Raw genomic sequence first — 15,136 nt, 5'->3', positions numbered from 1 at the left:
GTGTATTTGTTCAGTCTTTGTATATGCACCCACCTTTCTAAAACAAGTGTTTTTGTTATTGTGTTATACTCCTTTCTCAAAAGCACTCATCTGGCACTGATGTTACAGATACAGTATAGAGGCTCCACGCACCAATCCCTCTGGCACTCACTAATCCACACAAACACAAAAACACTGCTTTGGTGTCCGACTCACCCAGTACAGCACGTCCGTCCAGCCTTCCATGGTTATACACTGGAACACCGTTAACATGGCAAAGGCAAAGTTGTCGAAGTTTGTGATGCCGTCGTTTGGGCCCTCCCACCCCACTCTGCACTGTGTTCCATTCTGCGTGCAATGTCGACCATAAGCTCCATCAGGTGCACACGGTGCTGGCTTTTCCTCTGCGATAGTGCCTGTGACAAAAGAGAAAAAAGTGGCAATGGCCATTTTTTAAAAATTTTTCAGATATCTTACAAATAATGTCTTTTTTGTGGCTTTAATGATGCACTGTTGAGGAGGGTCAGAGGTGGAAAATTAGATTGAATTACACACAAAGATCATTTTCTGTTGTACAAGGGAATAAAAACAGTTCAACAAGACAGCTATAATTTATTTAGAAACCACAGATGTAGTGAGTTAAACTTCATAGAAAAAGCCATTTTTAGCTTTTACCCATCATGATTTTTAATGTAGAAATCAAGCAGCATGAAGCCAACTTAAAAGTAGCAAAAACCACAGATCCTCGAAAGCTTGCTTGAGGCATGCTCTAAAAGGAGGTCACTCGTCAAGGATTCACATGTTACGATAACCAAATTTATAACAGAAATAAACATGTTTAGAAGCTGGTATAAAAACATTTTGTGCTCTGTAGCTGCCAACTGTAAATTTTCACATAACCCACTGTTTTGAGTTTATTTTGCATTGGTAGCGCGTGCAAGTTTCACTTCCAATAATTCTGTCACTTTTTGGGATTGTGTCATATTAAAACATACTGCAAACTATAAGTTGCTCACTTTTTTTCTATTGTGTTTTGTTTTAAGCCTGTTTTTCACTCGCCAAAGTTAGCATCTCATGTAACAATGCAGTGACTTTACACAGGCCTAGAAAGCAGTTGGCAATTGTCTGCTAACCACTGGCTGCTAGGATTATTCCTTACTGGTTGCAAGAGGTTGCTGGCTTACGCTGTGAAATCAGTTGCTAAGCTCCAGTCATACATGTCTAGAGACCAGTCAGCTACCCCCTGTAATCAGCGATTGCCAGGGAAAAGTTGCTTACAGTAGCTAATTGCAAAGAGGTTGCAAACAAACTGCCTTGTGATTGCCACTAACTGTGAAGACATGGAATATGCTGAAATATGTTGATTTCAGTGGCAAAGCACCGCTTACTTTGAAGGTGAACTGTCTCTGCTTCCAGTTTGTGTCATACTTTTTCCAGTTAGTTAGCGTGTTTGCAGACAAATTGGAGTCTTCCATGCAAACTATGGGTGAAAGCAACCAAAGCAATCATAAAGATAAAGATAAAGATAAAGATGACCTTTATTAGTCCCACAGGTGGGAAATTTGTTTTGTTACAGCAAAAGTGCAAAGTTATGTAGCAGAAATTAGAAACACTGGAATGCAATAAAATAAAATAAAATAAAATACTACATACACAATAGAATAAAAATAGAATAATATATACAATAGAATAAAATAGAATACAAATACTATATACAACTGAGTAAGAAAATACAAAAGTACAAAAGTGGAAGCTTTTGGTATGGCACCTGTTTGCAACTGAGTTTATCCTATTTGTCAGCACTAGCAATAGCAGAAGCTTCAAGCTTCAAAACTCTAGTCAATGTTTCATTTCAAGGGAATATCCATGTACTATTTATGATATATAGTGGCGACTGGATCCTTGTTATCAAAATTCTCCTTGAGATCATGACTCCCTATGCTTTTGTTTACACAGACTTTCAGCTTTTTATCGAGCATACTTTTCTAACTCAGCTGCTCGTCTTTTGAACTGCAGATCCCAGCAGGAGAGATTTACACCCATCCAAGCAGTGCTCACTGAACATTTTGATTTTTTGCTACGGGAAGCTCTGTTACAGATTCAATCCATTCACATAAAAAAAAGAGGTTGAAAGGCTAAAAGGACACAGTGAAATAACACCAAACAAAGGCACCATGAAAAAAATCAATGTGGAAAAAGTGTTTTACTAATTATACAAAACAAGCTCTCCAGGGTGATGTATAGGATAGCAGAGTATTCCACTGGCACTTACCCTGTGGAAAGCTAATGCCTCTCAGGGGATGTATAACACCATCATAATAACACTCCAGTCCATTATACCTGAGGCCCTTTGCTGAAAATTGTTTCAATCATTTATGGCAGCTGTTGTTTCAATTATTGCTCAAATTGTTCCTGCTCAGAAACCTAAATGATGGTTTGAATAATTAATTGATGTGATCATTTAACTGTTTAAGGTTTGTTTGCTGATAAAGTTTTACAGTAGAGTTCAAATTTATGCAAAGACCAGTCAAACTAAAGACCTTGAACATCAAAGTTTGCACTTTGGTGTTTGTGTTTAAAGGGTTTGTGTGGTTATTCATGTGTTTATATGGGGCTTAGGGTGTGTCTGTATGTGAATAAATGCTAACCGAAGCATGCCTGCACATACACTTCAATACATGCTTTGATCATGTATCTAAGCAACTGAAATGTTGTGTGCCATTGGCTGTGTTTGATCGTGCATGTTTTTATTTATATCTGTGCATCAGTGCTTACAAATAGGTATTCTACGAGTGAGTGTTTGTGTGTACCTGTTAGGTTATGAACGCAGGTCTTGTGCATCTTGCCCATGAAGAGCTCCAGACCGATGATGGCATAGATGATGATGACAAAGAGGACCAGCAGGGCGATATGGAGCAGAGGAACCATGGCTTTGATTATGGAGTTCAACACTACCTGTAAACCTGGAGGAGGCACACATTTGCTAAGAATCCAAAAATGCATATGAGAGTGTACAGAACATCTGAAAAAAGCATACAGTTCTTATAAAATCTGAGGATTGGTGACTTACTGTCATTAAAAATCATTATTGGCACCTCATATACCAGCATTGTCATAATGAATCACCATGCAAGCACTTAAGCTGACTGTTATATTTCATCTGAAGCTTTAATATTGCTTTTGTACAGATATTCTACTGAAAGGTATGACTTCTATTAATTTTAGGCAAAGAAAAAAACATGGTATTTTCAAATGCAAATTTGTCTATGAGCAGAACACCTTTCCAGTTAATTTTATAAATGCTTTGATGAACAAAAGCTCAGTGCTCTGCATATTAATAACTTAAAACAAGAGGAGCAAAAATATGTTGCTGCTGAAGAGGTGTAACAATACAAAAGGCAGTAGGAGAAATAATGGGTTTATTTAACTGACTAATTTGTTAAACTAAATTAAGAACAAAAAAGCTCACAGGCTTGCGCATATAGACGAGACCAGTTTATTAGATTACACTCGTATTATTTCATCAGTTACTCTTTTGAACTTTTTAAAACGCAACTGCAAAATCAGTGTGGTGTCATGGAGCGAGGAACACTTAGATAGTTGCTGGAACAGCAGTTTTTCCACTTGTCAGTCGTGAATAACTGGCATGGCTAAGATGTCTAGATTGTACAACCTCATGTTTTTCTTCCTTTAATGATCAGCCTTTAATAAAAAGATAATAAATTCCACAGCACATAAGCAACTGGACGCCATCTGTGCGTAAGTCAGCTGGCAAACACGCTGTTGATCAGTTGCCATGACTGCCATGACTGAACGCACAGCCCACAATGGCACTCAGCACTTTTACACCAAATGACAAAGTGATAGCTGTGCACTTGCATCCTCTGCATTTGTTTGCAAGTGTAATGGACATAAAGGTGGAAACACACTATTTTGATTAAGAGTGTCTTCACAGACAAGCATGCACATAAATCGTCCACCTCTGAAAGTCTCTGCATTTCTGACAACGGGGCAAGAAGAAGACTGGGTGTGAGTATATGTGTGTCATCATGTGTGGCGTCAAGCACCAATGCGAGCTTCAATCTCTGGTCCATTCCACCCCCCCACCACACCCAATCACCATTCACACCTGATCCCCAGAGCACCATTTGTGCTCCTGCTTTTCTCTCTTTCATTCTTCTTTTTTACTTCCATAGCTCTCTTTACTTACTCGGTACTCCAGAGACCAGTCTGAGGGGTCTGAGTACTCTGAATGCCCTCAGAGCCTTGACATCAAAGCCCGCTGCTTTCCCTCCAATAGGAGTAGCCCCGTCCCCTTTTGTGGCCTGCTCCAAGATTGCACTGAATAACCTGTAAGACAGAAGGTAATGACTTCAATAACCATCATTTTCACATTGACATCCCATTTCCACATACTAGAGAATATATGCGATAAAGAGATACAGCTGTAATAACCAGTTGGTGTCATTAGACAGATTTTTACATCTTTGTTTGCCACTTTAGACATTGGCAGTAGTGTTGCACAATATCAGGTTACAGTTGAAAAGAAAAACAATTCTTTGACAGAAAATTAAGCAGTATGCGATGGGTAATTGGAAAATGCAAATCGGAAAAGGTATGATTGAGGCAAAATTTTAATACTGTTGTCGAGGTAGTGTGGGCTTGGCCTTTTTATACACTTTTTTCATTAATCCTATACCAAATGAATCACCAGTGGAAACATTGCAATATAAGTGAAATGTGCTTACAGCAGCCAAATTTGGGAACAGATTTTTAGAAGGTAAAGGCCTGGTGAAGTCATCAGTCTCGTTTCACAATTTGACTCTTGAAGAAACTCGAAAGCAAAAAATAAAACAGCTTAGGAAGTTATCCTTCCAAGAAAACAATCGAAAGTGTTTCATCTGTTCCCTCTGTCTTTCGCAGATAAGGAAATGTGAGGCATGTGGCTTTAATGATTTGACAGTCAGCTCCACAGAAGCCTGTGACTGTAGTGAAGAGAGCTGCACAGTCAGGTTATGTGGTACTATGCAGAAAAACTCTCTTTTAAAATGCCAAATGTATTTTTACACTCTTGCCCTTTTTAGTTATTACCCTCCATGAAAACAGAAACATCCAGCCAAGAAAGATTTAAGCAAGAACTGCTCATGAGTTTAAATTAATGGACTTTGGTCAAAATGTGTGAACACTTTACTTTGGTGAAATTCAGGTCTGGGACTGATTTTCATACTTTGGGCTACTGAACTTTAGTCACAGTGACCAGCAATTACCAACCTTGGGACTGAAAAAGACATCATTAAAGAAAAGGGCCAAAATAGCTAAACAGCTGCACTCTGAGGATGGCCTTGATTTTGGGTTTGAAGGGTCACAAGCCAATAAGGTTGGGCAGCACTGTTTTACTGTAGAGCAGTAAAAGTTTGTGGTAAATGTAAAGTGAAATGTCGTATAACGCGACAGTGCCCATGAGTGCTAACCGAGGTCGATGAAGTCATAATTTCTCACATTGGTCTGCAAGAACTTGGGATGAAATACAACACCGATCCCATCAGGCAGGCTAGTGCCCAGAAATGTCTTGAATGACATGATCAGCAATCACACTGTACTCTTCAGGTTTCCATACATATTTGTCAGTGTAAAGCAGAAGTGTAATCTTCAATGAAGAGCTAAATATGCTCTTTTTTACGCTCCCCCCTTTTGTTAACTATTATCCCAATGAAATTATTGACATACATCCCTTCGGTGTAAGTGACTCACAAGCTTGAATTTATGTACGTCCAGCTGAGCTTATCACTCTCCCCTTCCTGTCTCTGGCTCTCCGAGATCCTTTAGAAATCACCATACAATACCATTTTCCAGCTAGCGTGGCTCAAAGGCCAGTCAGTGGCGCGTTAGTCATGGAGAATTATCAATTAGCACAGATGAAATGGCCACTTGAAAAGGCCTCTCAAAACATATCTCCCTCTCTCTCCCTCTCACCCTCTCTCTGCCTCTCTATTTCGCACTACCTCCCTCTCAATTTGATTAACTCTCTTTTCCTCTCTCTCCCCCTCTCTCTTGGTGGGAAGCACTCCTTTGAAACTGAGCACGAACAGTACGTCAGAGATTCACAATTTTGCACCACCAGCATGTTCTTTTGTTGTAGGGTGTTTAAAGGTAATTAGAGCCTCGGAGTGTAGCACCACATTGTGAGCTGTATACATCCACAGCTAAGGATAGTACCAACCGCATGCATTCAGAAGGAGAAAAAGGCTGAGAGGTATCACAGACGTCAAAATGTCAACACCGCGTCGCTTGAGAAAAAATATTTACACTTAATTATTACAGTTTTAAAAGCTTGAGCATGTTTAAATAGTGATTCTTGAAGCGATGTAAATGGCACTTGTAGCCAAGTGTGCCAAGCTAAATGCAGAGTCTCTGCTTTACATTTAGATGGCACTACAGTCCTTGATGCACTGACTCACTCAAGACAACTTTGAATTGATAATGTGTTATGCTGCAAATACACTTCCATACTTTACACTTTTAGATACCTTTGTTTGTTTGTTTGTTTGCTATCCAGTGAACAGAGAAAAATTGACTGACACTGATATTTGTGGATTTAAACATCCAATAGTCTGTATATATATATATATATATATATATATATATATATATATATATATATATATATATATATATATATATATATATATATATATCTATATATGTACACACACACACACACACACACACAGGTATTTATTTGTTCTTTCCTTTTTAACTGAATTGAATTTATTTATTTATTTTTTTTAGTTATCTGTGTGCTTGTTTAGGCCTTGGCCAACTTTGCTCGGATCAGCTGGTTGTTGCATTTGTGGTGTTCCAAACACGTGATATATTGAAGGGTGTTTCTACTATCTCTCCTTTTAAATTTTTTATTTATTGGCTGTCATAAATGCTGATATTGATAGATAATATCTACTGATAATATCAGCCCACTGATAAGCCTGATTTAGCTCATTTTGGTATACGAGGTATGTGGAGTTGCTATCGTGTATTACTATCCATCAAAGGCCCTGATTAATAGTCAAGTTTCTAGAACAGTGATTCCCACAGTGCAGGATCAATGACGGTATACAATCTTTACACAGTCATTGTGCAGGAAGGACACCCCTTGTGGGCTGTTATGGTACTGCAGGTGAGCTTCAGTAATAACAGATTTATATAAAGGTATGTATTTAGATAAAAAGTGGATCAAATCAGGTAATAAGAGATGGTAATGATATTGATCATTACTCTGATCTAAATTTAATGCTTTTAAATTGAAGGTTTCTTCAAGTTTGGCTAGTCTAAGATACTGCAGTTTATTCTTACTGTTTAAATTATTGACTTTTTTTTTTTTTTTACAAAACACTACACCTGACTCATCAAATATTATATCAAACCACAATACATTATATTATCTCTTATAAAAGCAAACATTGTCTATAAAACTCTTCAAACAAACTGTCATTTGAATAAAAGCATCAAGAACAAACTCTGTGCTTATAATATAAATGAATTGTTTTATAAATTGTTCTGTATGCGTGAAAGGAAAAGTTCTTTCCTAGCACGTTTTGTCATTCATCTTCAGTATCCAAAGGTGTATGGTACTCCTGTGTAATCTGAACATATATCTGTATAAATACACACAAGTTTGCTTCACAATAATTTCCAACATTCTGCAAACAAGAAAAGTTCAATAGATGAAAACAAAAGCTGTTTTGCAGGTCAGGCCATGAAAGTTTATTCACATCACGTTCACTGTCGTCTTTAACTCGACAGCATGGAAAGTATTGCCTGTAGTGCCGAATCTGAGTGAAGTATAGTGAGTTGTTCCACAGGCTTTTTTTCCCTGTTTTTTTCTTTTTCTTACAGTGTAAAGCAAAATATTCATTCAGCTTGTATTAATTCTGCCCAAATTTTACATCCTGGAGTACAGTAAGTGTCATGTGGTAGTTTTCTGACCCTGTAAATGCTGAACAAATGGAATAGATAATTTTTTTTGCCTGAATCCTTCACTCTGTATTTTGTATTGATCACACCCTTAATACAGGGAGGGAAAGTAAAATGAAAGAAACATAAAATTGCATGGGGAAGGAGATGGACCTAATATATCTGAGGAAAAACAAAAGTGGAAAAAGTGATGACAAAGAGTGAAAGAGCGAAGTCAAAAATGAAGAAGTAAGGTAAGTATGAATGCAGAGACCAAGGTTCTTTTTTTTAATTGTTAAAGATTATTAAAAATGTGGGTGGGGTATGGGGTACACATTTTTTTCTGTGTGACAGAAAAAGTTTGAAAACTGCTGAGCTTGAGTCTCATTCGTATTCATATTGCGCATGCACACATGAACACAGCCTGTTGAATTACTGAGCCTTAACTAATGACCTCTCAGGTAAATGCCAGCCAAGTATGGACCGTAGTATCTATGTATGTGTGTGTGTGTGTGTGTGTGTGTGTGTGTGTGTGTGTGTGTGTGTGTGTGTGTGTGTGTGTGTGTGTGTGTGTGTGTGTCTGAGGCTGCTCAGCACCAGGTACAAGCTCTTTCACCCATATGGTGAATAATCCAGAGGGAGTGAACTCTTGTCACTTCTCATCTATACACAGACACACAGACAGACTGGCAGTTAGATTCGCAAGGGCACAGAGACAAACAGCCACACACACACACACACACACACACACAGCCACACACACTCCTTGCAGCTTGTGAAACAGAAGATGTCTGTGTTTGTTAGCTTTTCACCTCTATTCTAGTGGATTTTATTCAGTTTGCAATTCATTTAAATGTCAGGTTAAAACTGAGTTGGCATATTATTGGAGTGCTTTCGAATGTGTTAGCCCTTCAGCAAAGAAGTGGTTAGGATTAGGCAATATAAGCTGTTTGGGGGATATTAGGAAAGAATTATGATCATGATCATGTTCACCTTCACGATTGATTTACACAGCAGCAAAAAAGGAGCATACATGACCTTTGCACTGAATTCTGACTGTTTCAAGTTAAAAAACTAAGAATTTTGAGATTATTCAGTATTCTCAAATCAAAATCAGAATTTTGGGGGAAAAATATCTGAATTTGATTGAGAATTGAAGCCATTGTAATTCAGACTTTAATAACTTTGCAAGCTAAAACAAATACACTAATCAAAGTCATCTTATCTTATCTTATCTTATCTTATCTTATAAGCTGTTTAGCATTGGCATAGAAGATCTGGTGTTCCCTATAGGTGCTGCTCAACTCTTAAATATATTTACAAATGTGGCAAAGAAGAAGCAAAGTTACGACAAAGAAATAATCACCAAACACAAATTTCCTTACATTTTGTGCCAAGTTTATATATATGTTCAGTGGGCCTAACCCTCTAGTATACATATTTTTTGAGCCTTTTGAGGCATCCATATCCAGTCCCTTATAACATTAATCATCAAATAGACTGATGTGTCATTCGTCATGCAGTCAAATAGGCGTGTGTTTCGCCTTCTGAACTTCCTTTGGCAGGGTTGTAAAAGAAACAAAAATATTTGCAGGCATCAGTGCAGTATAGTTGTAAATTAAATCATGTTACATCACAATAAAAGGCACAATTCAAATCGAGAAAGAGACACAGAGAGAGACAGACAGTGAGGGTAGATAACAGCTTAAGAGTGGTAAAGGTTGTGTTTATGCCACGGGCACTGGCACCATGTTTTCAGCCGATGGGGTGTATGTGTGTGTGTGGTGTGTGTGTGTGGTTGTAGGCTCAAGCCAAACGTGTTCAGTTAGTGATGGCTAATGTGAGTGAACACTTGACTTGCAATGAACAAGACTCACTGAATGTGCATATCTGTGTGTTGGTGTATTTACAAAGGCTTCCTCCAGGCTGAGGGTGCTTTGGTGCACACATGCACATGAGCATGCACGCACACACATGCGCACGCACACGCACACACACACACACACACACACACACACACACACACGCACACACGCTCAATTAGACCATCTTTATGGCATAAATGTAACTGTCAAGTCCAGTGGTTAGAGTACCATTGCCCTCACAAAATTATGTATACACACAGCACAGCTGGCAAGGCCTCACACACACACACACACACACACACACACACCACACACACACACACACACACACACTCAGGCAAAATGGATTTAGCAGATGGACTATGTTGCTGAGTTGCAGATAAAGAAAAACAGAGCAGAGCTTTGCTATCAGCATCTCACAAGCTAATCAGTTTAAGCTTCACCAATACACTGATGGCCAAAGTTTGCTGCAGCTTTAACACAGATTTTCTGTGAACTAAAGAAAGCTTTGACAATGGACGATACTCCTCTCAAATGGCTACTACAGTAATCTTTATAAAATACAACAAAATACTAAATATACTCGAGATATTCTGAAAAAAGAGCATGCATATCCTCAATCAGCCTCTTAATTCTGAATTTCTTTGTATTCCAGCAGACTGGACATTGCAAATCAAATAATTTTACTGTCACAAATAGAGAGAGTGTTCAGTAACGCTGACAGGATCACAGAAGTTGCACTGTCAACACAGACAATCCGACTGTGAAAGATTAACATAATTTTGGCACAAACTGAACTTTTTATTTCAATGGTTGGATGTTAAAAAAACACATGACTGTCAGGTTAAATTAGTAAATAAATTAACAGACTTCAACTTCTCACCAAGGCTGTATATTTGTCTCGCTGTCAATGAGACGAGTCGAGCTGAATTTTACAAAACCTAGTAGAGATGTGGAGCAAGGAGGAGCAAGAAGAATCTATAAAATGTTAGTGCAGACCTGGATCACTTTCATTAAAATTGGAAAATATGGGATTGGCCTTGTGGAGTCTGTCTGAGTGCCCTTCTGGTTTTACTAACAGGAAGTAGAGTAAAAGATGAGCTACAAGAGAAAATATCCCCGCTTCTTTGCCTTTGCAACTGAAAGTAAAGAAGGCCACGTGGAATGCTATCTTACTGTAATTTTGATAGATGCTAACACTACGACTACCTCTTACATTAGACAGAGGCTGCCAATTGACTTGGCTGTACTTCCACTGGTTGACAGTAATTATACTAAGGTACTATGATTAATTTGCCAATGATGTGCTGAGGTTGTGTGTTTCAGGTAGCTGTTGAAAAGAGACTATGCATCACAATTACACAACTGAATCTATGAAATCTGCTTCATCTGTCAAACTTCATAGACTCACTTGGAGTAACACAGAACCATCAAATAACACCTCACAGTTTGTCTCTTTTCTGTGTGATTCTGATCGCTTACCCTACAACTACAATGATGAAGTCTAGCAGATTCCAGCCGTTCCTCAGGTAGGCGTTGGGGTGGAAGAGCAGGCCGTAGGCTATTACCTTCAGGAACGCCTCCACCGTGAAAATGATAAGGAACAGATACTCCACACGCTCCTGTGCAGATACAAACATAAAGAAGTCCATTTACTCATCTGAGGGGCATCATTGCAGCATGACATAAAACGAGCAACAGACAAAGATAAAATCAGAGGTAATTATAAATGAAAATTTGAAATCAGATTAAATACTAAGTTCATGCTGCAAAGGAATGATTCAGTATTCTTGAACTAAGTGCAGTAGATCTTTTCATCGTGAGAGGTGGCTAATTGGAAAAAACTGACATGTTGCAGCACTATTATACACGCACGTTCATTCACAATCATAAAACTTCTTTATTTTTCCCACATCAACACTAAGGACATTGTATATGACTTGTGAGCACTGGCGGTGCTGGCTGCCTACTCTTTCAAATTTATCAGCCAGAACAAGATGTTCTGCCGCTGTTTATGTGGCTTTTGCTTTGTGCGTATGCATGTGTGCGTGCGCATGTTTGATTATTTATGTGTTAACATGTATTTGTCTAACTTGTAATCGTGTACACAATCAAAGCATTTTGATTATTTAATCAAACTGGCTCTCTTCCTGTCCTGCGAGGTTACTGTCTGATGGAAGGAATGATTTCATGTGCACATGTATGCACACGCAAACACACATACACACAACAGGACTTTTACTACAGAGCTCCTCAGGGATTGTTGTCATATTGCCGACCCCAGCCTGACAGGGTCCTGGGAAATGTCCTGAAATGGCCTTGAAAGAGAGCAGGATCATATAACTTTCTGACTATTGCAAAGTCGTAAACAATTCATCATTCACCTAATTCCTTTTCATATCTGATTTTAAATATTTTGTCAAGTTTTTAAGGAGAATAAGATCAAAGCAATGCAGAAATCTATTTATTTCTTGCTGTGCAAATACAATGTCCTATATATAGAAGTATTCAACATCCTCTTGCTTTCTGCCCAGTTTCTTTCTTTCTTTCTTTTGGGGGTGGGTAATAAAAACATAGCTAGCTCCATCTATCAGTCCATCCATTCATTTAATTCCCTGCTCCTCCTCTTCTTCCCGCTATTTTCCCATGGATACACACAGCGGGCCAGAGGTTTGGGACAGAAGGCCAGGCAGGTCTCTCTAGGCTCCAGTCTCATCCCTGGGAAGAATCAGCTAAACCTGAAGAAGCTGTGTTTAAATTTACCAAAATATCTTCACAGGCTGACTGACAAAGGAGTTTAGGTTGGATTCCATCATAGACTTACATAATCACATAAAATCCTGATGGAAAACAGCTTCTAAATTGTCCAATCCACTGGAATTACATGCCTTCAAGCCTGTTATTTCCTCTGATCAATGCTGACATTTTTCTCCTGACAGCTACAAAGCTGACGTCACTGACTGTGCAACACCTGAGTCACATGCTGGCCTTTGTGTTTTTAAATTTCTTTTTGTTTCTGGCTTGTTTTGAGGCTCTCAAATACTGAATCATTTGCACTGAGAGGAAACATCTTTTAAAACTTAAAACTGATAAGGAATGAGTGATTAGCAAGGATCTAAAGGAAAGATCAGTTTACCACTGTCATAAAATGGACATGACATTGGTTTTGGAAAAAATAAAAATGTATTCTTCTGTAGATTATACAGCAGGGGTGTCGAACCCCAGGCCTCGAGAGCCGGTGTCCTGCAGGTTTTTAGATCTCACCCTGGGTCTACACACCTGAATCAAATGATTAGTTCATTACCAGGCCTCTGGAGAACTTCAAGACATGTTGAGGAGGTCATTTAGCCATTTAAATCAGCTGTGTTGGATCAAGGACACATCTAAAACCTGCAGGACACCGGCCCTCGAGGCCTGGAGTTCGACACCTGTGTTTATACAGGGACTGCATTTTAAAACTGCCAACCTTCTTATTTAGAATACAATTCTTATTCTTTATTGTATTTATTTGATTTTTGGTGATTTTTAAGCAGAACATTCTCAAATCATTGCTGAAAGAAGGTTAAATGTCTGTAATGGTGTTTAATCCAAATCAGTCCGATCAGTCTATAATCGCTAAAGTGTTTCTAAAGTTAAAAGTCAATGTTTACGTTGGAAAAACTCGTGTATACAGTGGCTGCATTAAGATTAGATGTTCAGGCTGATGAAAATCCAAAGCCCATCCAGCTAAACAAACAAGAGAGGCTACATCATACTCTCATTAGGCCAGTTGCAGTGACACTTACACAGCCATTTCCAGGACCATGGGAATCAGGCATTTTTGTAACCACTGATCTGACTTTTTCTCAAGTAGGTTTTTTCAAGTGTTTAAACTTGTTTTTTTTTAGAGCTCTATATAAGAGCTCATGAATCACAGCTGCCAACACATTACAACTGCAAGAGGCTGATAAAAAAACAAAAAAACTTGTGCTTTGATTTCTTTTTTTGTTCATAATGAAGCGATTAAACTTGTAAACCATGATTTTTCCCACACTTAGAAATGCTCAAGTAACTTGACAGTCAAGGAAGTGACATGAATTTTAATATGTGGATTTAAACAGGTTGAAACACAGAATACTTGAAAGGCGAGTCGATTTTTAGCCCAGGGATTCTGTGCCTCAGTCACCTGCTCAGAAAGCTGTCTTAAACTTGTTGTGCTCCTGCTCTCTATGTTTCTAACCTTCAGTCATTTCAATTCAAGTCCGTTCAGCGTCTTTTTCAGCCCAAAAGTGTCCAGCTTAAAGATAAAGATTGAGATTTTCACAGTCGACACCTGTTTTTTTTCTGCGTGCGCGTATCGGTTTCAAAGCCTGCAGAACTGATTTGGTTTAATATTCACCGTTTGTACCGCAGACCCTTCACCGCACAGTGGAGTGTTAGCAGTGTATGCGGAAGTAATTAATCTCACAAACACACACATCCTCCCTCTCGAATATACAAAAGCTCTCTATCACGCTCGCGCTCTCTCAAACGCGCAAAGATACACACACCCGAGCTGTGTATCTGCTGGTGACAGGCAGACAGTGCGGCGCTCAGAAACATAAAACAAAGAAAAACATCTGGTAGGAACAGCTTAGCCTGACACACACACACACAGAAAACACACAGTTCCTCCTTTCCTTCAATTCATCCAGACCTGTAAAGGGCAAAATCCAAAGGGGCAAGACTAATTTGGTTAGTGACTGGAAAAAGACGAGAGAAGATGAGAGTACATGAGGAAGAGAGGCAGACTATAGAGACAGAGAGAGCGAGAAAAGAAAGCAGACAGAATGACCGAAAGGTAAGCATGTGGGGGCAATAATTCAGTTAACTGTGATAGGTCAACCAAACCACCTATCCATCAACTAGGCCAATCAGATTATAGTATCGACATTCTACCATCGAGCAGACATTGTTTCCATTTGCAATGACCTTCTGTGTTTGTGTGAATGCTGCAAGACAGGATTAGCTATTAAGCTGCTTTTGAAGGAACCCACAGATATATCACACTGTGTGTGTGTGTGTGTTAAGGCATGTGTGTGCAAGAAGAAGACAAAAAAAAAGTATCATATCAAAAGTATTACAACAGCACAAATCAATACCACAGAAGAAATATTCTATTCTTCACTTGCCCCTGCCAAATTCTGACCCGATCATCTGAATGTTGCAGCACAAATCAAGACACATTAGACCAGGCAGTAATCAGTTTCAGTTTTTGTGTACTTATGTGAACTGAAGCCTCAGGTGTGGCACCCGGTGTGGTCTTCCGCTGCTGTAGCCCATCTGCTTCAAGGTTTGAAGTGTTGTGCATTCCGAGAGCCTCT

The 15,136-nt window shown here is 38.8% G+C and overlaps 1 protein-coding gene across 1 annotated transcript in view; it reads right to left on the bottom strand.

Annotated features, from left to right (window-relative positions):
• Positions 1-15,136, bottom strand: part of cacna1c (calcium channel, voltage-dependent, L type, alpha 1C subunit) — a 208,602-nt gene that overhangs the window by 62,381 nt on the left and 131,085 nt on the right. The window contains exons 4-7 of the mRNA XM_039601220.1: positions 11,277-11,416; positions 4,190-4,329; positions 2,790-2,942; positions 196-395 (exon numbers count right to left, since the gene is read on the bottom strand). Of these exons, the coding sequence (XP_039457154.1) occupies positions 196-395; positions 2,790-2,942; positions 4,190-4,329; positions 11,277-11,416 (633 nt within the window). The remainder of the gene's footprint in view (positions 1-195; positions 396-2,789; positions 2,943-4,189; positions 4,330-11,276; positions 11,417-15,136) is intronic.

The sequence above is a fragment of the Oreochromis aureus genome, linkage group 17, assembly GCF_013358895.1.
Source record: "Oreochromis aureus strain Israel breed Guangdong linkage group 17, ZZ_aureus, whole genome shotgun sequence".
Taxonomy (NCBI): domain Eukaryota; kingdom Metazoa; phylum Chordata; class Actinopteri; order Cichliformes; family Cichlidae; genus Oreochromis; species Oreochromis aureus.
The sequence above is the reverse complement of the archived record's forward strand: the minus strand, read 5'-3'. Positions and strand labels throughout refer to the sequence as shown.